The sequence below is a fragment of the Mirounga leonina genome, unplaced genomic scaffold, assembly GCF_011800145.1.
Source record: "Mirounga leonina isolate KUSES-001 unplaced genomic scaffold, KU_Mleo_1.0 Mir_114, whole genome shotgun sequence".
NCBI lineage: Eukaryota > Metazoa > Chordata > Mammalia > Carnivora > Phocidae > Mirounga > Mirounga leonina.
In genome coordinates, this window is record NW_023270265.1 from 40,639,099 (window position 1) to 40,657,728 (window position 18,630).

The 18,630-nt window shown below is 43.1% G+C and overlaps 2 protein-coding genes across 2 annotated transcripts in view; one reads left to right on the forward strand and one right to left on the reverse strand.

The window, feature by feature from the left end:
• Positions 1-10,342, forward strand: part of SLC18A2 (solute carrier family 18 member A2) — a 35,703-nt gene extending 25,361 nt beyond the window's left edge. Inside the window, exons 12-15 of the mRNA XM_035029915.1 lie at positions 569-632; positions 2,349-2,468; positions 2,606-2,739; positions 9,220-10,342. Of these exons, the coding sequence (XP_034885806.1) occupies positions 569-632; positions 2,349-2,468; positions 2,606-2,739; positions 9,220-9,324 (423 nt within the window). The 3' untranslated portion in view covers positions 9,325-10,342. The remainder of the gene's footprint in view (positions 1-568; positions 633-2,348; positions 2,469-2,605; positions 2,740-9,219) is intronic.
• Positions 10,343-12,004: 1,662 nt separating this feature from the next.
• Positions 12,005-18,630, reverse strand: part of PDZD8 (PDZ domain containing 8) — an 80,044-nt gene continuing 73,418 nt past the window's right edge. Inside the window, exon 5 of the mRNA XM_035029904.1 lies at positions 12,005-17,124. Coding sequence (XP_034885795.1) covers positions 14,921-17,124 — 2,204 coding nt within the window. The 3' untranslated portion in view covers positions 12,005-14,920. The remainder of the gene's footprint in view (positions 17,125-18,630) is intronic.

An 18,630-nucleotide genomic window follows, 5' to 3' on the forward strand; every position in this document is an offset into this window, starting at 1 on the left:
GCTGTTTAAAGTTTGTTGATATTTGGTTTTATGACATCTCCCATTTTCTTCTAATTTTTTTGTCATCTTAAACACTTTGGACAAGATTTTCCAAGGAATATATTTTCATTTTATGTCAGTTGGAGGTTCTGTAGTATATTTTGTTACATAGTGTAAATGTCACTACTCCCTCATCATTTTAAACATTATAGTGTCTTAAAACACTTTCAGACAACTAGCCTGAAACAATAGCAAGATGTTTTTGTAGAATAAAACACCTTCTACCAATGGCCCGTATCTACCGCAGGTGAGGCCTTCTGGTTCTTGTCAGAGTGGAGTGTGGTCCAGGCTGATCTCAACTATGGCAGTCAGCGAGTTTTCCTTGGTGGTCGCAAAAACCCATTTCAGCTTCAACTTTTAAAGACTCGGAGGTCCCAGTTCTCCCCAGACAGCACCCTCTTCCTTTCTCCCATTTCTTTCCGAAGGAAACATGCACACCCAGGCCAGAGAAAACATGTCTTTAAGGTTTTCCCAGAAGATTTGCAGTTGGATATCACGATTCTCGTGTAATGTTTATTTCCTCTTACAGATTCCTTTTGCAAAAAACATTTATGGACTCATAGCTCCCAACTTTGGAGTTGGTTTTGCAATCGGTAAGTTGCATAACCTTATGCCTAAATTTGAAACTCTGTTTTCCCCACAACTAAGAAAGATCTCCTCTTATTTGGGCAGACTGTAGTTTCTCAACCTAAAATTTCTGGAAGCTTGAGAGGAGGCTGTGGGCAGCCATGTTCAAGTACAGCCTGACGATTATCTGTAGATAGATACCTGCTTCTGCATACTAGTCCTTTATTTCCAGAAAACCAGTATTTTTAAAGGCCTGATATTTACAGAAGCAAACGGATACTCCGTTGCTGCCCTTGGGCAAACAAGAGAATCCCTCGCTCGGAGCGCGTTTGTTTGGGCTCAGGTCTGTGCACGGAGCTGCTCCTATGAACCGGGGTGGGGTGGGGGCAGAGACCTCACATGTATTTTCTGTGAGGTTTGGTACAGGAAGGGTGAACAGAGATCTCGATCACCACCGTGCTGCGGGACTTCTCACCGGCAAAGGGGACGAGTCTGTAATGGGAGGAATAGTCACATGTTAGGAACAATCTCGTGAACGTTTTTGATAAATAGCATGCATTTGTTTCTCATTTGTAATATACAGATGGGGCCTAATAAAAGTAAATGCAAATCTATCACAAGCTAAAGGCAAGAATTGAATCTTTGGTACCGTGGAAAGAGAGAAGGGAGCCTCTGCGACTCCCCGGGCTGGGTTAGGTTTGTCCTCACACAGCACCTCATGGTGTTCGTGACAGCTGATTCACGTTTCAGCTTTTTGTGGCCCGTCCGCCCCTTCTGTCCACGTTGTTCACCCCATGGCCCCAGCACCCTCCACATGTTAGGGGATCAAGGAATACGCATTGAATGAAAGAAACTTCCCTCCTCTTCTTGCTGCTAGTCCTTGGTGGGGGTGAGGGAGCTAACTTTGGAGTACCCCGCTGGAGGGGTCCACGGATGATACAGCCTCATTTTAGCCGATCATCATCTGCACCATTTTATGGATGGGGAAGCCAGTGTTTGGAGAGAGAAGGAATGGCTGTGCTCACCCCGCCAGGGACTTGAGGCCAGGACTCAGCACACATGCTCTTTCTTTATGCTTCCTGTCCCTGCCTGTTGAAGGAACAAGAGATTATAATACTGGCCTTGGACGTGGTGTTTGTTTGAGCCCCAAATCAGACCTCTTTCAGTCTCTTCCCTGAGCAGGGCAGGGTGACCTCTCAGACAGCTTCATGTTCTGATTCCTTCCCATCTTCCCTGATACTTTCCAGCTTCTTCTTATGGTCTGCGTGTGAGGCTAAGCTGTGGATGAGGATGGGGGTGTGTGAGGTTTGTAGGTGTGCCCCTGGGTGAGGGCAAGGGGCCAGTGGGCCGGAAGAGAGTTAATCTGGAAAGCACCAGCTGGGAGCAAGTAGGAGGGCCACACAGCTGGTAGCTGGCACCCCACTGGATGTGAAGCCTGGTCTGTGAGTCACCGGAGGACTGGGGGCCCTCCCCTGGAAGATGGGCCCTTCAGACCATAGAGGACAGGTGAGGTAAGGTGGAGAACAGGCAAAGGTGGCCTGGGTTCCAGTCCCAGCCTCAGTGACTGGCAGTCTGTCTTCAGTGAAGGGTATGCCTCAGGCAGCCTGCCTTGAGACTCACAGGTGGTGATGACCACTGGGGAAGAGCTGGTGGGGTTGTGAGGTTAGGACACATCCCCGATATTCCCCACATTTTTGGGTTACATCCGTTTTCCATAGACCATGTTCCCTGACTGTCCACAGGAATGGTGGATTCATCAATGATGCCCATCATGGGCTACCTGGTCGACCTGCGGCACGTGTCTGTCTACGGGAGCGTGTATGCCATTGCGGATGTGGCCTTCTGCATGGGATATGCCATAGGTAAGGACGCTGGCTCTTCAGAACAGTGTTTTAGCTTAATGCATGATCATGCTGATTGAAAATTATTTAAACTTTTGTATCTTCCTATCTGTGAGACATCTGGAGAGAGGTCGATCTAATTCTCTGTTTCCTGAAAGGTCCTTCTGCTGGTGGGGCTATCGCAAAGGCAATCGGATTTCCATGGCTCATGACCATTATTGGAATAATTGATATTCTTTTTGCTCCTCTCTGCTTTTTTCTTCGAAGTCCACCTGCCAAGGAAGAAAAAATGGTAAGAAAATTTTAGGCCACAGTCAAGTGTTTCTTTTTTTTTTTAAAGATTTTATTTATTTATTTGACAAAGAGAGACACAGCGAGAGAGGGAACACAAGCAGGGGGAGTGGGAGAGGGAGAAGCAGGCTTTCCGCCGAGCAGGGAGCTCGATGCGGGGCTCGACCCCAGGACCCTGGGATCAAACCTGAGCCGAAGGCAGAAGCTTAGCAACTGAGCCACCCAGGCGCCCCAGCAGTCAAGTGTTTCTTGATCATTTTAGCATGGTCTTCTGGATAGTTTCTTCATGGCTGAATTATAAAATATGTTTCCGCTCCTTTTGGACAGAATTCCCCAAACATAAATGGTCAAAGTTCCTTTTGAGTTTATACCACGTGGACCATAGTTTTTTTTTTTTACTATATCAAGCATTTCGTTTGTAAATGTGAAGAATGAAATGACTTTTATACATATGTTAGGAGTCTGTGTAGCTCTTTTGTCAACCAGACATGGGGTAGTTCAATGTAATTTTCTTCAGTTCTTGAAAATCTTGGATATTATTTTTTTTGCCTCCTGTGCCGAGTCCTAAGATTAGCCATTTTTGGTGCCGTTTGCTTTTCTCCTGAGCCTTACAGCTTTCACTAATAGTGTTTTAGTCCTTACTGCAAAAGATTCTGGAGATGGTTTGGTGTAGATAACAGAGCATTTGGGGGAAAACTATCATATATGTACCTCTGGGCACACAGGGGCATGTCTAACCTTTAAATTCACAATTTTATAACCAGAACCGTAACTAGATGAAAGATATAGAATTGAGTATGAGGTGTTCCTCTTCCGAACAGATTCACTTATTGATTCTAAACTTGAATTTTGAAATGCATTAGTCGTGTTAACCTGACAGCCTTCATACGTGGTGATTGGAGTTTTTAAAAAACCTCCCATGGTGACAGATTCTCATCCAGCTGGAAGAAGAGTGGTTTAGATTAAGAATGAATGAGATAACCAAGGCAGGGAGAGACCATATTTTTGTGATTATGAGGTTCACTTGTGATGTTCTCTTGGGGGTACATCCGAAGTTCTTTCTGACGGTTGAACTGAAATGGGTCTTGATGCTTTGGCATTTCTCGAACTGCCCTTTTATGATTTTCCCCAAAGAGTGGGTTTAAAAACAGACACAGATTCTAAAGTTAGGCCATGTGCAGCCTTTATTTGTTTGGAGCATTCTTTGTATTCATTAATTCCTTCAATATATTTAAAAAATATATTCTGCATTGGGCACTGGTCTTATGCCCTTTATTATACAGGATGTAAAGCGGTAATTTTGAATCACTCAGGACCCGTTCGATGCAAAGAAAAGGAGTGGAAGGTGTTGTGGAAATAACCCGGTGGAAACCACCCTTTCTTCCTTCCTCTTGCTTAGATGCTGAACAACCATAGTGCTTTATTGATCATCTGACCTGTCTCCCGGCCTGACCCCCACACAGTGCCTTGCCCAAATCAGGGTCAGAAAATTCTCAGTGCAACAACTAAAAACTGTCGTTCTGTTGCCCCCATATCAATTTGATTAAGGCTGAAGGAAGGTTACTCCCAACCCTTTTTGACCAACAAAAGACAAATCACCTACGAATGCTCCTGTCACCCAGGAGACTGTTTACGATTCTTGGGAGATAGTGAAGGGCTGGCATGGCCCTGGGGCCAAACTGTCCCATGCGGAAATGACCGCGTCTGCCTCACTGGCTGGCTGGGAGCATTCGGAGGAGAATCCCACAGGGTGCTTAGCCCCGTGCTTAGCACACAGGAAATGTTCATTCAGCAAATGTGTTACTATTTCCAGTACCACCCTATACTTCTTTCTTGCTTTTACTGAATGCTCTGATTTACTGCCCGCCCAGAGGGCCCCTGCTATTGTCCCTTTGTCCCCTCTGTGAGGTGAGTGCTTCCTTTGGCTACTGAGACCCCAGGGCTGCTGAATGGGTTTCCCTGGCCAAGCAGCGGACGTTAGTGGCTGTTGGGTTATCTGTGTGTCGGCAGCAGCACGATGGCTTATCTGGGGCGTCGGAGGAAATGAGCGAGATGAGCGAGGTCCGAGGATGAGCTGGGGGATCAGCCTGCCCACCAGCTGCCACCGTGGGGTCCACATGACGCCGGGCAGGAGGCAGGCCCCTGGTGCCTCTCTCTTCCCTCATGTAAATCCGTGCTTTAGTTCACTTGACAATGCCCAGGAAGTGAAAGGGACGATCTTGAGAGGCAAAGCAACAAGAATTGCAGGCTTCCAGAAAGCCACTCTCACTGTAAAATGTCAAAATCCTTAATGCATGCCTAGCAAGAGGAATCCTTAAAAACTTGAGAAGACGCGCATCTCGCCGCCCGTAATTGCTGCCCGTGATCGAAGGTATCACACTGGATTCCGTTTGCCCCATGGGATGGTAGCTTTTGTGGGTGGCCGGCGGTGGCTGCCTACTCACGGAGCAGGAAGCAACCTAATGATTGGGGGGGGGGGGGGTGAGGCCGGGCTGGCAGTGTGCCACGGAGGGGACAGAAGTGATTACTGCCCGCTTGAGAAAATCCAATCCCAACCAGTGCTGGCGTTCAGGATGAGCGGTTACCAGATGCAGATGGGGACAGGAGAGCCTGAAGAAGGCCTATAAACCGTAGCAATTAATTCTTTCATTAGGCAACGCTCTGATAGTGAGGCATTTGGGCTTCAGCTATTTTATGTTGAAGGATCAAATGCTGTTTTCATGGGTCCCCAGCCGGAGAATCATGAACTAGTTTGTGAGCACTTGAGTGTTTTTTTCTATTTGGTGTACTTGATTTCCTTCTTTCTTCCTTTCCTTTCCTCTCCCTCTCTCTTTCTCTTTCTCTTTCCCTCCCTCCCTCCCTCCCTTTCATAAGTACAGAGGGAGAAAAAAACCTGTTTGTTACTCAGGTCCCTTTGCAAGTATAAGAAACATCCACTCTGCCATGTGAGGACAATTGTGTTTTAGGTACACGACAATGACATGCAGCCTGTGATTCTCAGAATACCCAGTTGAGAACAGCTGTGTGCTGGTATGGATATTTTTTCAGGTTGAAGAATTATTTTTGAAGATAGGGCACGTTTCTTACATCTTACTCTTAAAGTTTCTGGTTGTGGGCCAGACAGGAAGGTCGGTGTTTGAGATCGCAGCTTGTTTTCCTGGGTGACTCTTGGCTCTCTCATAGTTGTTTCCAGAGAGTCCTTCCTGCTACTGTTTCCTGAATGCAGGGGCCAGGCAAAGACCTGCATGTTACAATCTATTTACAGAAATGTGTCCCTTTGCAGGGCATTTACATAGTGGGTATGCACAACCATCACTAAATTTTTTTTTTTTTTTTTTTTTTTTTTTTAGATACAGTAAATAAAACTTTTCAGCATACAGGCCTGGTGTATCTCAAAATCTCCAAGCCTGGAGGGGCTTATGCTTCAATGCTTTTCCTGAGTATCCTGCTGTGTATTTAATTTATATACGTCATTTGGTCCAACAAGGCTTTTACCACTTTGGAGAGCCTCACTCTGCTCTGTGTCTGGTAGGAAGCCAGGCGCTTGGCAGCGGTTCAGTTCTCAGTAACTGGGCTCTGCTCGGAATTCAGACGCCCTCCTCCTTCCTCTGTTGTCTTCGGTGGAGAGTCCGACACACCTTGCTCCCCAGCAGAGTGCTGGCTTAAATTACCTGGCGGCTCCATGAGCCGCGCTCCTCGTGGCCCCTGTGCGCGCGCTTGACTTACCCACTCTCTCCTGTTCACCCCTCTCTGTCCCTGGCTCTTTGGGAATATTACAGATGCCGTCTGGCTTATTTGATCACGTATAACTTGTTATAAAAGCAGATGTCACACATTCTTTCAAAAGAGGTTCGGAAGCCAGTAAGCTAGGTTTTAAAAGCTACAAAGCAATATTTCAAGAAAGAAAACTTACTTATCTGGAATAGGCTTTGGGTGCAAATGTGATTTGGCTGCACTGATAACTTCTGACCACTGAAGTCTGTTCGATGCTCCTATCATCAGTCTGAACCTCCCTTGCAACACAGCTGTTTGAGTCCGTACCAGGTGCCCAGTGTTAGGTTTCGGGGTCCTTAAGAAGTCTACATATATGCAGAGTCAGGTCTAAGGGGGGTGAACCAAGAGAGGGCCGTTATGAGAGGGGTAGAATGATGGCCATCCTTCCCAAGGCTCTTGCTGCCTGTGGGTCAGGGATCGAGGCCCCCTGCCTGGCATCCAGGGCCCTGCAGTCTGGTTCTGGTTGGTCTTTCTAATGAATGTCTGTGTACCTCAACATCAGACCTCTGTGGTGGTCAGGCTGGCTCACTTAGTGTCTCTGTTTTTATTTTATTATTTTATTTTTATGTTCTTTTTGAGAGAGAGAGTGAGCAAGTGTGCTAGTTGGGGGAGGTGGTCAGAGGGAGAGGGAGAGAGAAGCCCAAGCAGACTGCTCGCTGAGTGTGGAGCCCAATGTGGGGCTCAATCCCATGACCCTCTGAGATCATGACCTGAGCCGAAATCGAGAGTCAGCCGCTTAACCGACTGAGCCACCCAGGTGCCCGTGGCCCTGTTTTACATAGTGGCTCGTTGAGTAGATAATTCATACTGTGCTCACAGCTCCTTTGCTGTGCCCATCCTTCCCATCCTTCCAGGTTCAGCTCGTGCCCCATCTCCTCCATACAGCTGTCCCTGAACACTTCACCCACCTGTGCATGCTGTGGGACCTGTCTTTCCCTTGCGGGGAAGTCACGGAGGTGCTGGGATAGGACCTTAGGGGGACAGCAGCAGGTGCCCAGCAGGCTGTTGGTAGCCATTCGGCTCTGCTGTAGTTCTAGATAATACCGTATCACCAAGGCAGTGCTTCTCATAGCATGTTGACACCACGGTCGTGAAGGGTTAGGGACCTGAATTTCAGGTTTAACCCCCCCACCCCCAGGTGATTATTGTGCATGTTTGAGGATCACTACCCTGTAGAGGTGAGACATTGAGATCTTTGGAGGTTAAACCGTTTGTGTAACAAGGATACATCCATATGGGGAGAATGGTCCTTGTGGACAATGTCTGTTGCATCAGTTACTGAGTTTTGGAAATTGAGCTCTTTATTAAATACATGTATTAATTCACTTGGCACGAAGCATAAAAAAAAAAAATTAAATTTGCAGCTGACGATTTGAGCTGGCAGCCTGACTTAGAGGGTCAAGGAAGTCATTATCTTAACATGTCACCCAGGCAGATCATTTTAGAATTTCTCAGGAAATGATAAATGGGTTAGCACTGAGTGGAGTCACAGAAGTTATCAAATGTATGGGGCAAGACCTGGGGGGCGTAGCTGACGAAACACCGAGATAGGTTGCCGTAGACCAACATGAGATAAATTTTAACAGATAAATGTTTCCAAGTAGATTTTCATGCTGCATAAAAAGGTATTGGGGGAATAGTTTATGTGGAGGAAGACTCCAGAAGGCACAGCTGGTGGGAGAATCCGTTAGTTGTACCCAGTGCTCTGTTCCCTGTCCCCCCCCCGCCGCCGCCAGCAGGAACAGACTTCGGCACAAGGCCATCTGGCGCACATCTGCCCCATTGTAGCTGTACGTCCCATGGTCATGTTCTTTAATTGCTGTGCCTACGCAGGGGGTTATGGGCCTACCACGTAGGGCGCTCGTGAAGCTGAGGTCTTGCAGCAAGGCTGCCGGCACAGGCCTGGCAGGATCAGGGCAGCTGTATTCTCAGACAGCGGGCTTGGTCTGCACATGTTCAAGAGGAATAATGATTACCAGGACTTACTAATTGAGGATCAATGGGCTGTTTTTCAGTAACAATGAGAAGGCACACGATTTGTATGTTCATGACACTGTCTGTGTTTTGTTTTAAAACCTCCATTTGAGCAAGAGGAAAACACCCAGGATTTGGGGAGAGGTGCCTGGAAATGCCATTTATGAAGACAGGGGCCCTGTGAGGAGTGTAGGGAAACCTAAGGGGCCAGGGCAGTGGTCTTAAAATATCAGGGCAGTCTGTGAAGATGGCTCGAATCTGAACCAGATCCACGTAGAGAAACAAGGGAGGCAGTTTAGTCTCAGGTACATTTCCAAGAGGAGTCCACCTCATTGAGGGTATGTTGCCACAGTGAAATCCATGCATAGCAATTGGACTGGGTGACCTCCAGGATTCCCACCCGCTTCTCACCCCAGCCCCAATTCCAAGATTCTAAATAGAACTCTTCCTAAACGTGACCCGCATAGCCCTTGCTTCATGGCTTGCAGGTTGCCCCGACTGGACTTCACGGCCCTGGGGGAGACCATGGCTGCCGTCTCTCGCCTGGAACCCTCCCGGAGTGTGGAACCCCGGGGCTTCGGGGCCAGGCACCCGGCAGTTGCACCGAAGGACTGGTTGACAGCGGGTGGTGCTAGATACAGCTTTCCAACTAGTAATCCTTAAAGATGGTAGGTTAAAACCATCTTCTCTTTATGAAACAAGGTTACTATATCTGCACTTTGCTCTCTTTCAGGCTATTCTCATGGATCACAACTGTCCCATTAAAACAAAAATGTACACCCAGAATAATATCCAGTCGTATCCAGTAGGTGATGATGAAGAATCTGAAAGTGACTGAGATCCTCAAAAGTCTCAAAGTATTTATTGTATAAAACCGTGTTTCCAGAAGTGAAATGACTCCTCCGGAACAGTCTTAGTCCTACCATTCATCCCTGGTGAAAGCAAAACAACCAAAGGTTATTCATTCTTCTCCATGGTTGTGATTGATTGCCAACAGCCTTATAAAGAAAAAGCAGCTTTTCTAGGGGTTTGTATAAATAGTGTTGAAAACTTTATTTTACGTATTTGATTTTATTAAATATTGTACAATATATTTTGACGAAATAGATATAGTGTAAATCTATAAATATTTGAATCCAAATCAAATATAATTTTTAAAAAACTTACATTCATGAACACTTGGGCAAAAAAATCTATTTTTTCTGAATATTGGTAATGAGTGTTTAAAATGAAAGCACACATTATCTCCAAGACACTTCCAACACTGAGAAACTAGAAGGAAGTCTGAAAAACAGAATCAAGTAAGACAGCATATGATGTTGTGACACAGTGTGGTTAACTTGTAATTACTATCAATATATTTCTGAGCTAAAAGCTAGTTATCTCAGATGCAGAGGACAGGAAGTTGAGTCTGTCATCTTTTGGACTTACCCATAATCGTGGCTGGCATTAGTTTTCTACAGAATCATCTACCTGGAAACAGATGGTTGTAAATTATGTATTTACATGTCGTGTGGCGGGCAGCAGACACTAAAGCCAACAGGGAAAATAGTAAATGTTCTGAAAGCAGAGAAAAGCACCCGGAAGTATAGTTATGAACAACTAGCTTTCCCTTTCTAGTATATATTTGATTGTCTTAGGATGAAAAGAAAATTGAGGGTAGATTCACCTTATACTGTCGAGGTTGTTTAAGCCTAAGATATATTAACTTTTAGAAATTTAGTTCAACTTTTAGAAACTTAAAAGGCTAATAGCTGCTAGGATATGAAAAAAATCTGACCTTTGACCTGGTAAGAGGTCATCCAAGTGTCTTTTAGGAATCTATTAAGTTTTGAATTGCAACTATTATTTTTTAGACTTCTTAAGGTTGTTCACATTAATGTGAAAAATTTTAAACGAAGATGGAGGAGGAATGAAATTATCTTGAATCACATTAGGAAAACAGGTAAAAATAATAGGTCAGGACACATTCCCTTTCAAAGACAGAAAAACCCTAGAAACATCTAGAAATGTCTGTGTATTCTTCTATCATCTAGTGCTGTATAATGTGGTTTTTCTAAGCATGACAACATTGACGTGCCTTTTCAATTTAACAGCAAATACTGTGTTAGCACTGTCAGTTGCCATCAGGTTTTGTATGAGATGTGATTGGAGTGTGCAGATAGTGTAGAATGTCTCAGATAATACTTGTAAATTCTAGAGTTCTGCAATCAACAAAAATTACCTAATGTCTGTATTTTGTTAGCTAAAATTGTGTTTCTGTTAACTTGGTCAAGGAGCAAAGAACTTTAGAACAAGGACTCGACCTCTAAGAGAGTAGCTGGTACTTTCTTTCCATTTGCTTTATGAAGCTTCTCTGTAGCTTTATGAAGCTTCTTGGAGTGACTTGAAATCTGGTGTTCAAGTGCAGTGTGGTGGAAGCAAACAAGTTTCCTATTCACATATTTGCACCGGGCAACTTACAAATCTCTGATAGCACTTTCATATGGCTAACGTAAACCATCAGGATTGTTCTCTACTCCCACAGGGGAGACCCTTCAAGAACGTGCTGCAGATCAATTCTCTTAGAGGGTTGGTGGCTCTCCCTGACCACAATACTGTATGATTTACTCCAATTTCATTCTTGCCTTTAAGGCTTCAGTCTCTTCAAGAATGACTGGCAGAGGCATGCCCACTGTTGATCTCTAGAAAGAACGTAAAAGACGTGAGTGTTTCAGAACTGTTTTGGGAGCAAAAGTATCAATTATATCTGACTGAGGGGGAAAATTACAAGGTCTTTTATTAGGACTAAAATTCTGGCCTTAGCAAAACTGTGAAGTGAGGCTTTTTTTCTCAGTGTATCAGAACCGTGAACATACAGCTCCCTGAATGTTTTTTTGAGCAGAGGTGGGTTTGTACCTGGCAAAACAGATACAAAATTGTTACTGAGGTAGCAAAGAATATTCAGTTCTTTCTTCTGACTGCTAAGTGTATGTGCATACTTGTTTTAGCTAGTTTCCTTAATAAATCTTCTGAACACTACTGTGCCTGTTTGTATTCCTTTATAAACCAGACATCGTTGGAATAAAATGCATAATGTATTGACTGTGAATATCTAATATCTAATTAAAAACTATTCTTTTCTGCTTGCAGGCATCAGGTAAAAATTCAGGTTAGTCTGAACCCTACTTTTTGGCTTTGCAAAATTGGCTTTAAATTGAAATCTGTAACTAGTCCCATGGCGTCAATGTGGAAAAGCCCAGTTAAGTTACCCTTGCATTTCTAAAGTTAAATTGCTTTCCTGACTGTCGTGAACAAATAACCATATATGATGGAAGTAACTAAGCTCTTCCACATGGTGAGCCCACAGGGCCCTGGAATCTAGACAACTCAGGGTGTGTACGTACGTCTCTTTCAGGCATGAGACTCACAGGCACAAGAATCGCAGTTTTACTCAGATCTTAGAGGGGCTCTAAACCTTCCCCAAGCCTTCTATTAAAAGAAAGCTATTATCTCAATTTAGAAAAAAAGACAATACATTTTCAAAGTGATTTTAAATTTATTCACTTTTAGGGAAATTAAGATCTTTGTAATCAGGAGCCAAGTATTTTCAAACTGCCTTTCAAAAAATCGAGATAAATTTAGAGCTTGACAGTACCCTTCAATTTTCAGCTTGTTTTCTCTTCTCAAATCATAAAATAGCCAATAGTATTTCAGCTATTCTGATACTTGAGTATAGGACTTAATATTAGGAAATGTAGCATATTAATTGATTCCAAAATAATGCTAAAATATTGTTCAGCGTGATTGTTTAACCTAGTTCTTCACCTCACCTAAATACCAGAAATACAGAAAATAGTCTAATTCCTAATAAATAGCAGGGCCGATCCATATATCTGAGATTTCACAGCTTAGAAAAAACAACAGTAAAACCAGAATTTAATACTTTTAGGCAAATTTCAAAAGAGCAATTTTGTTTAGCAAAAGTGGACTTTGTGAAGAGCTTGTTTGCATGGCCAAATTCAACCAGGCGGTAATTCCAGAGATGTAGCAATCACCGCTTTCAGATGTTAGCAAATGAAGATATTCTTGTTTTCTGTGGTAGTTCTTTTTATTATTTTTTAGCTATTGATAACATAGCATGGCAGCAAGATTACATCAGGAATGTAGGAGAATACAACTGTTTTCAAGGAAGCCTCACACCTCACTACCCCCTAGGCTATTTGGAGTGACCCCCCCCCCACACACTAAAGCACAACTGTGATGCTTCTAATGCCTGTCCGAGTAGATAGAAAAATATTGCACTACATTAAAGGTAGATTTTACAAATATCATTAGCAGCATTACTGAGCTTTTCATAACTGTGGTTCTACAGAGTTAAATACTTTTAAAACAGGAGATTTTTATGAACCAAAATTTTGCGTTATTTCTGCAGCTCTTTCAAACGCATCGGTTTCAGCAGCATGCTTGGATGTCACTAAAACTCCTGTGGTGTCATCCATCCATACACACCAGCCACTTACAGACACTGGCCTTCCAGGTCATCACCGGTAAGTTATTTTTCATAAGATAAAAGTTGGTTATTACATTGGGCAGATTGTTTCAAGCACATGTTACAGAACTTTTTTTTAGCTTTCAGAGTAGGTGTATAAAGACTTCTACAGCAGTGTTCTTTTAAAATGCAAACATGCTTAATACAAAAAAGGGGATACACAGATCTATTTTTGTTATAAACTTGGCCAATAAAGGTACTTCCTAAAGTTCACTTAATAAAAGTAGAATAACTCCTCTACCTTCAAAAAATGTTTTTGTCCCCCATTTGAGTCATAGCTTTTCTTGAATAGCTTTTTACTGTTCAGAACACTTCTGCAGTTCTGTTGTTCTCCTCACAACAATCCTGTGAGGTAGTTAAAGTATTGTTTATTCCTACTTTGGAGTTGGGGAGACGGCGGCATGGAAGCCGCTTGTGATTATAAAGTTCATTAATGGCCAGTGGAAGAGCTTGACCTTTAACTCTTGCCTGGAGTTCTGGGCTCTAAACCTGGGCCAGAACCCTCACTATTACATCTTACACTATGCCTCTTCCTGCCGGCCATCGAAACTGTCCCACCTACCTTTAAATTCATGTCAATCTTTAGTATATGTCATTTATCACAGTAGTTACCTATAAGAGGAAAACAGACCTATAAAAGGCCAAAACTTTCATGGTATACCAACAGAGGTCATGCTCACACGTTTTCCCTCAGTCACATGTTACTGGGGTCCACACAGTGGACCGAGTATTGGAATAGATCTTTATTATCAGAGAACTGATCCCAATTCCTACGTATCTATACTGTTTTTATTTTTTTTTTAAACAAAAGACTGAACTATAGACGTGTTCAGAATGACCACCATTCCTTCAACCTGCAGCATGTCAATCTATCTTGCATGATTCCTTTCCTTTATGACATCCTCCTGCATGAAAATGTTCCTAAAACAAAACAGCCAAACCCAGTTATCAACACGGTCATTTTAAGAACAGTCCTCTGAAACTTTATCCTTGACATGCTTTATTTCCCATGGGAGAACTGAAGATGAAAAAAATCAAATGTTCAGAACTTCCATTTAAAAGGAGAAAGCATCCACATTTCGAAAGATTTTATTTCAAAATCCTACTGGTTACTGTTTTTTTTAGTAATCTTCTCTACAAAATTCTTGACCAACTGCATTCTCTATTTCCTATTACATTTGGTTTGTCAATGCAACCTCTTCAAATTAATAACTGTATTCTCACTAAAACTGCACAAAAACTAGAAAATTCACAGGATAGAAAGCAAGCAATATACGTAATTTTTTTTTTTTTTTTTACTGATCAGTGTAACTGACTAAAGCCGCAGCATCTGCTTTTATGTTACATTTGGCAAAAACAAAAAATCACCCTCAAAACCCCAAAGTAACAAAAATTTCAAGCAAGTAGAGATGACAAACTTCCTAACACGAAGATTCAAAACCTGTTCCCTCAATGATTGCCGTTGTCAATTTGGGCATGCAGCAAACTTGTTATAACCGTGATGGAAATGAAAAGACTTCAAGAATTTGGACAGTATCCTATTTAACACTCATTCAAAACTAAATGAAGGAAAGTAACACAATGAGACATCACACGTACACATAAATATGAAAAGTTAGCTTACATAATTACATAATTAGAAAAAGTTAAAAATAAATTAGTAAAAATAAATTCCCAGTATAAACCCAAAAACGCATAGCTATAAATGCAATCTGAAACAACCAATTTAGTGAGCTGGTCATGTTTTTGCTGGAAAACAACCTCTTTTCACTCTTGTTCTTACACAAGCAAATGGCTGTGGAGAAGCAGGCCGAAGTGCATTAGAAGAGGGCTTACATGTGGGTTATCTGTGGTACTTGAGATGCAACTTTTCCCCAATCACTCGGACAGTTTAAATAGGCTGTTAAACAGACTCTGATGGGCCAAATAAGTCCTCTGATATGTTGCTGAATGGCTGGGAGTCTATTAGTTGGGTTATTTCATTATCGAGGTCTTCTTCTGTATCATCTGTGTACTTGCTTATTTTTTTGGAGTGCTGGTCTAAAGACAGACTTTCTAAAGATTCAAGATCTTCAATGCCCGCTCTGTAGTGGATCATGAGAAGTGTTAGAGCTTGTAGTCTTTCACTTGATTTAGACAAAGCAGCAGAAAGAAGGGATTTTTTCCTTGATTCAGTTGCTTCTTTTTCTTCTCTAACAAGGGAATTATTATGTTCCAGCTCCTGGTCAATTTCGTTCTGCAGTTTATCCAGCATGAACTCTAGTTTCTGGATCCTCTCCTCTGTAGGCAAGCCCCTGTACAGATCACGGCCGATTTCTTTAACTGCAATGAAAACACTGTCGTCCAGACCACCATCCTTCCTCACCAACTTTATTCCTGTGTTGTTTCCCCGCTTAGAAGGACTGTTCGGACCACAGACCTCGGTGTCACTGCCTTCGTTGTCTGATGTGTTGGGTGTGTGTTTTGGTGAAGGTTCCACTAGATCAGTTCCTGGTTCAGAAAGGCGAGTTTTAGAGACTTGGCGCAAATTTAACAAACGAGAGCTCGTATTGATGATGTGTCTTGTCAGACCTGTTGTTTTATTGACTGACTTGCTAGCTTCAGCATCAATCCGAGGAGGCAGGCCTAAGAAGGTTTCTTGTCCTTCCAGCCTGAGGTTTTTCAGGGTCCGGTCTATCCGCCTATCAGTTGCTCCACAAAGAGGTGTCTCCGCTAGACACTTTTCCTGACATTTTTTATGGCAAACATAAGCACAGAACATACACTGGGAAGCAGCTTTAGTCCACACTTTTTTCTTACAGTAATCACACCAAGTTGGGTTCTGGAACTGAGTATCCTGGAAACTATGTTTATTTTCTGTTAAACCCATCTGTCCAACAAAATGTTCCTCTTTAGGTAGGGCAGAAACCTCTTCGACCAAATGGAGTTCTTTTTCTTTCTCTAAGTTAGTAACTGTAGGGTGGTCTGGTTCTCCTTCTTTCAAATATTTGAAGTGAATGGTAATGTCACCAAAGCAAAATTTGTCATTGAATCCCTTCTGCATACTCAGATTCCGTAGTGCGGTTCTCGTGACCATTGCCTTAGGCGAGGGGGCTTCCAGTCTGAATTTTGAAGAGTATTCCATGTTTGACGTGGCCAGACATCCTAAGGCCACCTCTTCAAGTTTTAAGCTGACATGCCCCAAACAGGTAAGACCCCCTAACTTGAAAGGATCTCTGCACCACAGTGCAATGTTTAAGTATCTGTGGCAGGCTTCTATGTCAAAGAAACAGGTTGCTCTGGTTCTTGTCCATTTTCCTAGCTTATTACGGTAAGGAATTTCTGATGATTCCCACATCTGAGGGTCATCTGAACTGTCCTTAGGAGGGCAGGAACTTTCTGAAGTAAAATCTCTCGCCACTTCTTGCTTTGCTAAAAATGGCTTAGATGCAGCTACATCTTCTGTATGATCCATATTTTTCGCTTGCTTTTCAGCAGGTTTATCCGCAGGAGGAGGAGGCAGCACCTTTTCCGGCTTTTCAGGGAGAACATCGGGTTCTGTCTGATTTGGGGTGTCGGCAGAAGGCAAAGGAACTTTCACTTGTGGTCGTGGTGGCACGGGTGGTTTGACAGTGGATCCCTGGGTGGGTTTTGACACTTGTGTTGGGTCCGTTAACTCAGAAGCTTTTAGGGCCAAGGGTTTATTTCCCTCTTTACATGGAGGTTTTGGTGGTGGTGGGTGATTTCCTACAGCTAATTTACGGTTTAAAACTGGTGATATCGTTCCAAGGGGTTTAACAGAAAGTGTTGTTGGAGTACGTTTGGGGCTGTGACTTACTGACGGAGCCTCATCTTTGAGCTCATTCTGTGCTCTGACATCACTTGCCAAGTCTTCAAATTCAGAATCCAAATCTCTATTTTCAGCATCTACTGCCAACCCAGTGGTTTCCTCTTCATAGTTTGGCTGGCATGAGCTTGACAGAAAGTTTTCTTCCAACTGCCCAAAATTATCTTGCAGCGCTGTACCTTGATTACTCTGGCCGACAGGTCTCTCATAATACACCAGGACCCGGTCCCCAGCCTGCTTGATCAGCTTCAACACTTGCAGGGTAGATGTGATTTTCACACCTGTTGTAAGATTTTAAAAGGGAAAACATGTAAATTACTGCAATGAAAATCACTTAAGTTTGCTGAATGTAACTGCCCTTAGTTTATGATTATGGAAAAGCAATACAGAAATGTGGTGAATGATCAAATTCAGAGACCAATGCTTGAAGTAAACTTAGCAAAATACTGTATTATGAATAGCGGACTCTTTTACATATTCTTTTTATTAGCCCTACCCATCAAACTAATCTTTTTATCAGGACCAGAAAGAATAAGGAAAGCATAAATTGCTTTAAAGTTAAACAAGTTGGTTACTATCTGCATCGATAATATCAGCTTAAATTTTCATTTTATTATGTTCTAATAGGTGGCTACATTAACACAGTTTGAAATTCAAAAGGTACAGAAAAATGTAGATGAAAAATCTCGCTTCCACCTCTATTTCCCAACCACACTGTCCCTTCCCTGAGGCAGTCAAAGCTAGCAGCTTCTGGTGGAGTCTTCTAGAGATACTCTAGGTGTTATCTTTAAAGGCTCTGTTTGTTTCCTGCCCTCCCCCCACCTTCCCCCAAACAGTACTTACCCAAGCTAGCCCTTTCTGTAGGACTTAGAAAAAGGTGAGAAGGGGTCTTTGCTTTCCAAAGGTCTTAGGACCACCCTAAATAAATCAGAGTAACATCAGCCCCATCTAACAACCTGACTTCAGAGTTCCTTAACCTATATCCTCTCCTATCTCAGTTGCCCAGGCAAGATCATGCTTTAGACCTGATTATCACTTGGTATTTTCCACATCAGAGGTCCTTCACTTGTAGTTAATCTCTGCTCACAATCTCCTATTTCCCGCCTCGTTACAATGTTGTCTGTTACTAACTGAATCTGTTTTGAGGTCATTTCCAGGCCCAATCATTCCTCCTTTGCTGTCCTGGTCCAACTGGTCTCCTAACACCACTTGCTTTTCTCCCCAACCTTAGTCTCAAGATTTCACTGATGTTCACTCACATCAAGATTTGGGATTCTTTTGCCCTGGCACTTTCCTCTTCTGTCTATCTGGCTTTCTGATCCCAGCTTGCTAGCCCCATCTCCTTTTTCTGCTCCTGGGCTTACCACCGGTACCTAGTGCTAACTGACACTGGCCATCCTCAGCAAGGCATTCTTTTGAATTGTTTCTGGTCTCTAAACAACTAAGTCTCTAAAACCCCAGCTTCAAACCCTCCCTATTCCCCTGAAGCCCACCCTCCCTACTGTCTTTTATTCTGCAGGTGATCTCTCCTTATTTACTGAAGAGATCAACAAGCAGCCCCCTTTTCTCCTGGCCAATCATTTTTAGTATGAACCTATCTCCGAGGACGAAGTAGCCTTTACTTGTACTTTGGATCCTATTCCCCATCTCCTTCAGGACTTTGCTCCATCAGCTATCCTGGCTCATATCTTTATTCCCTTCCTTCTTCTCCTTTAAAACCTTTTTCTTGGTTTTCATGACACTGTACTACTAATTTGGCTCTGACCACCTCTGCTTTCTTTTTCTCC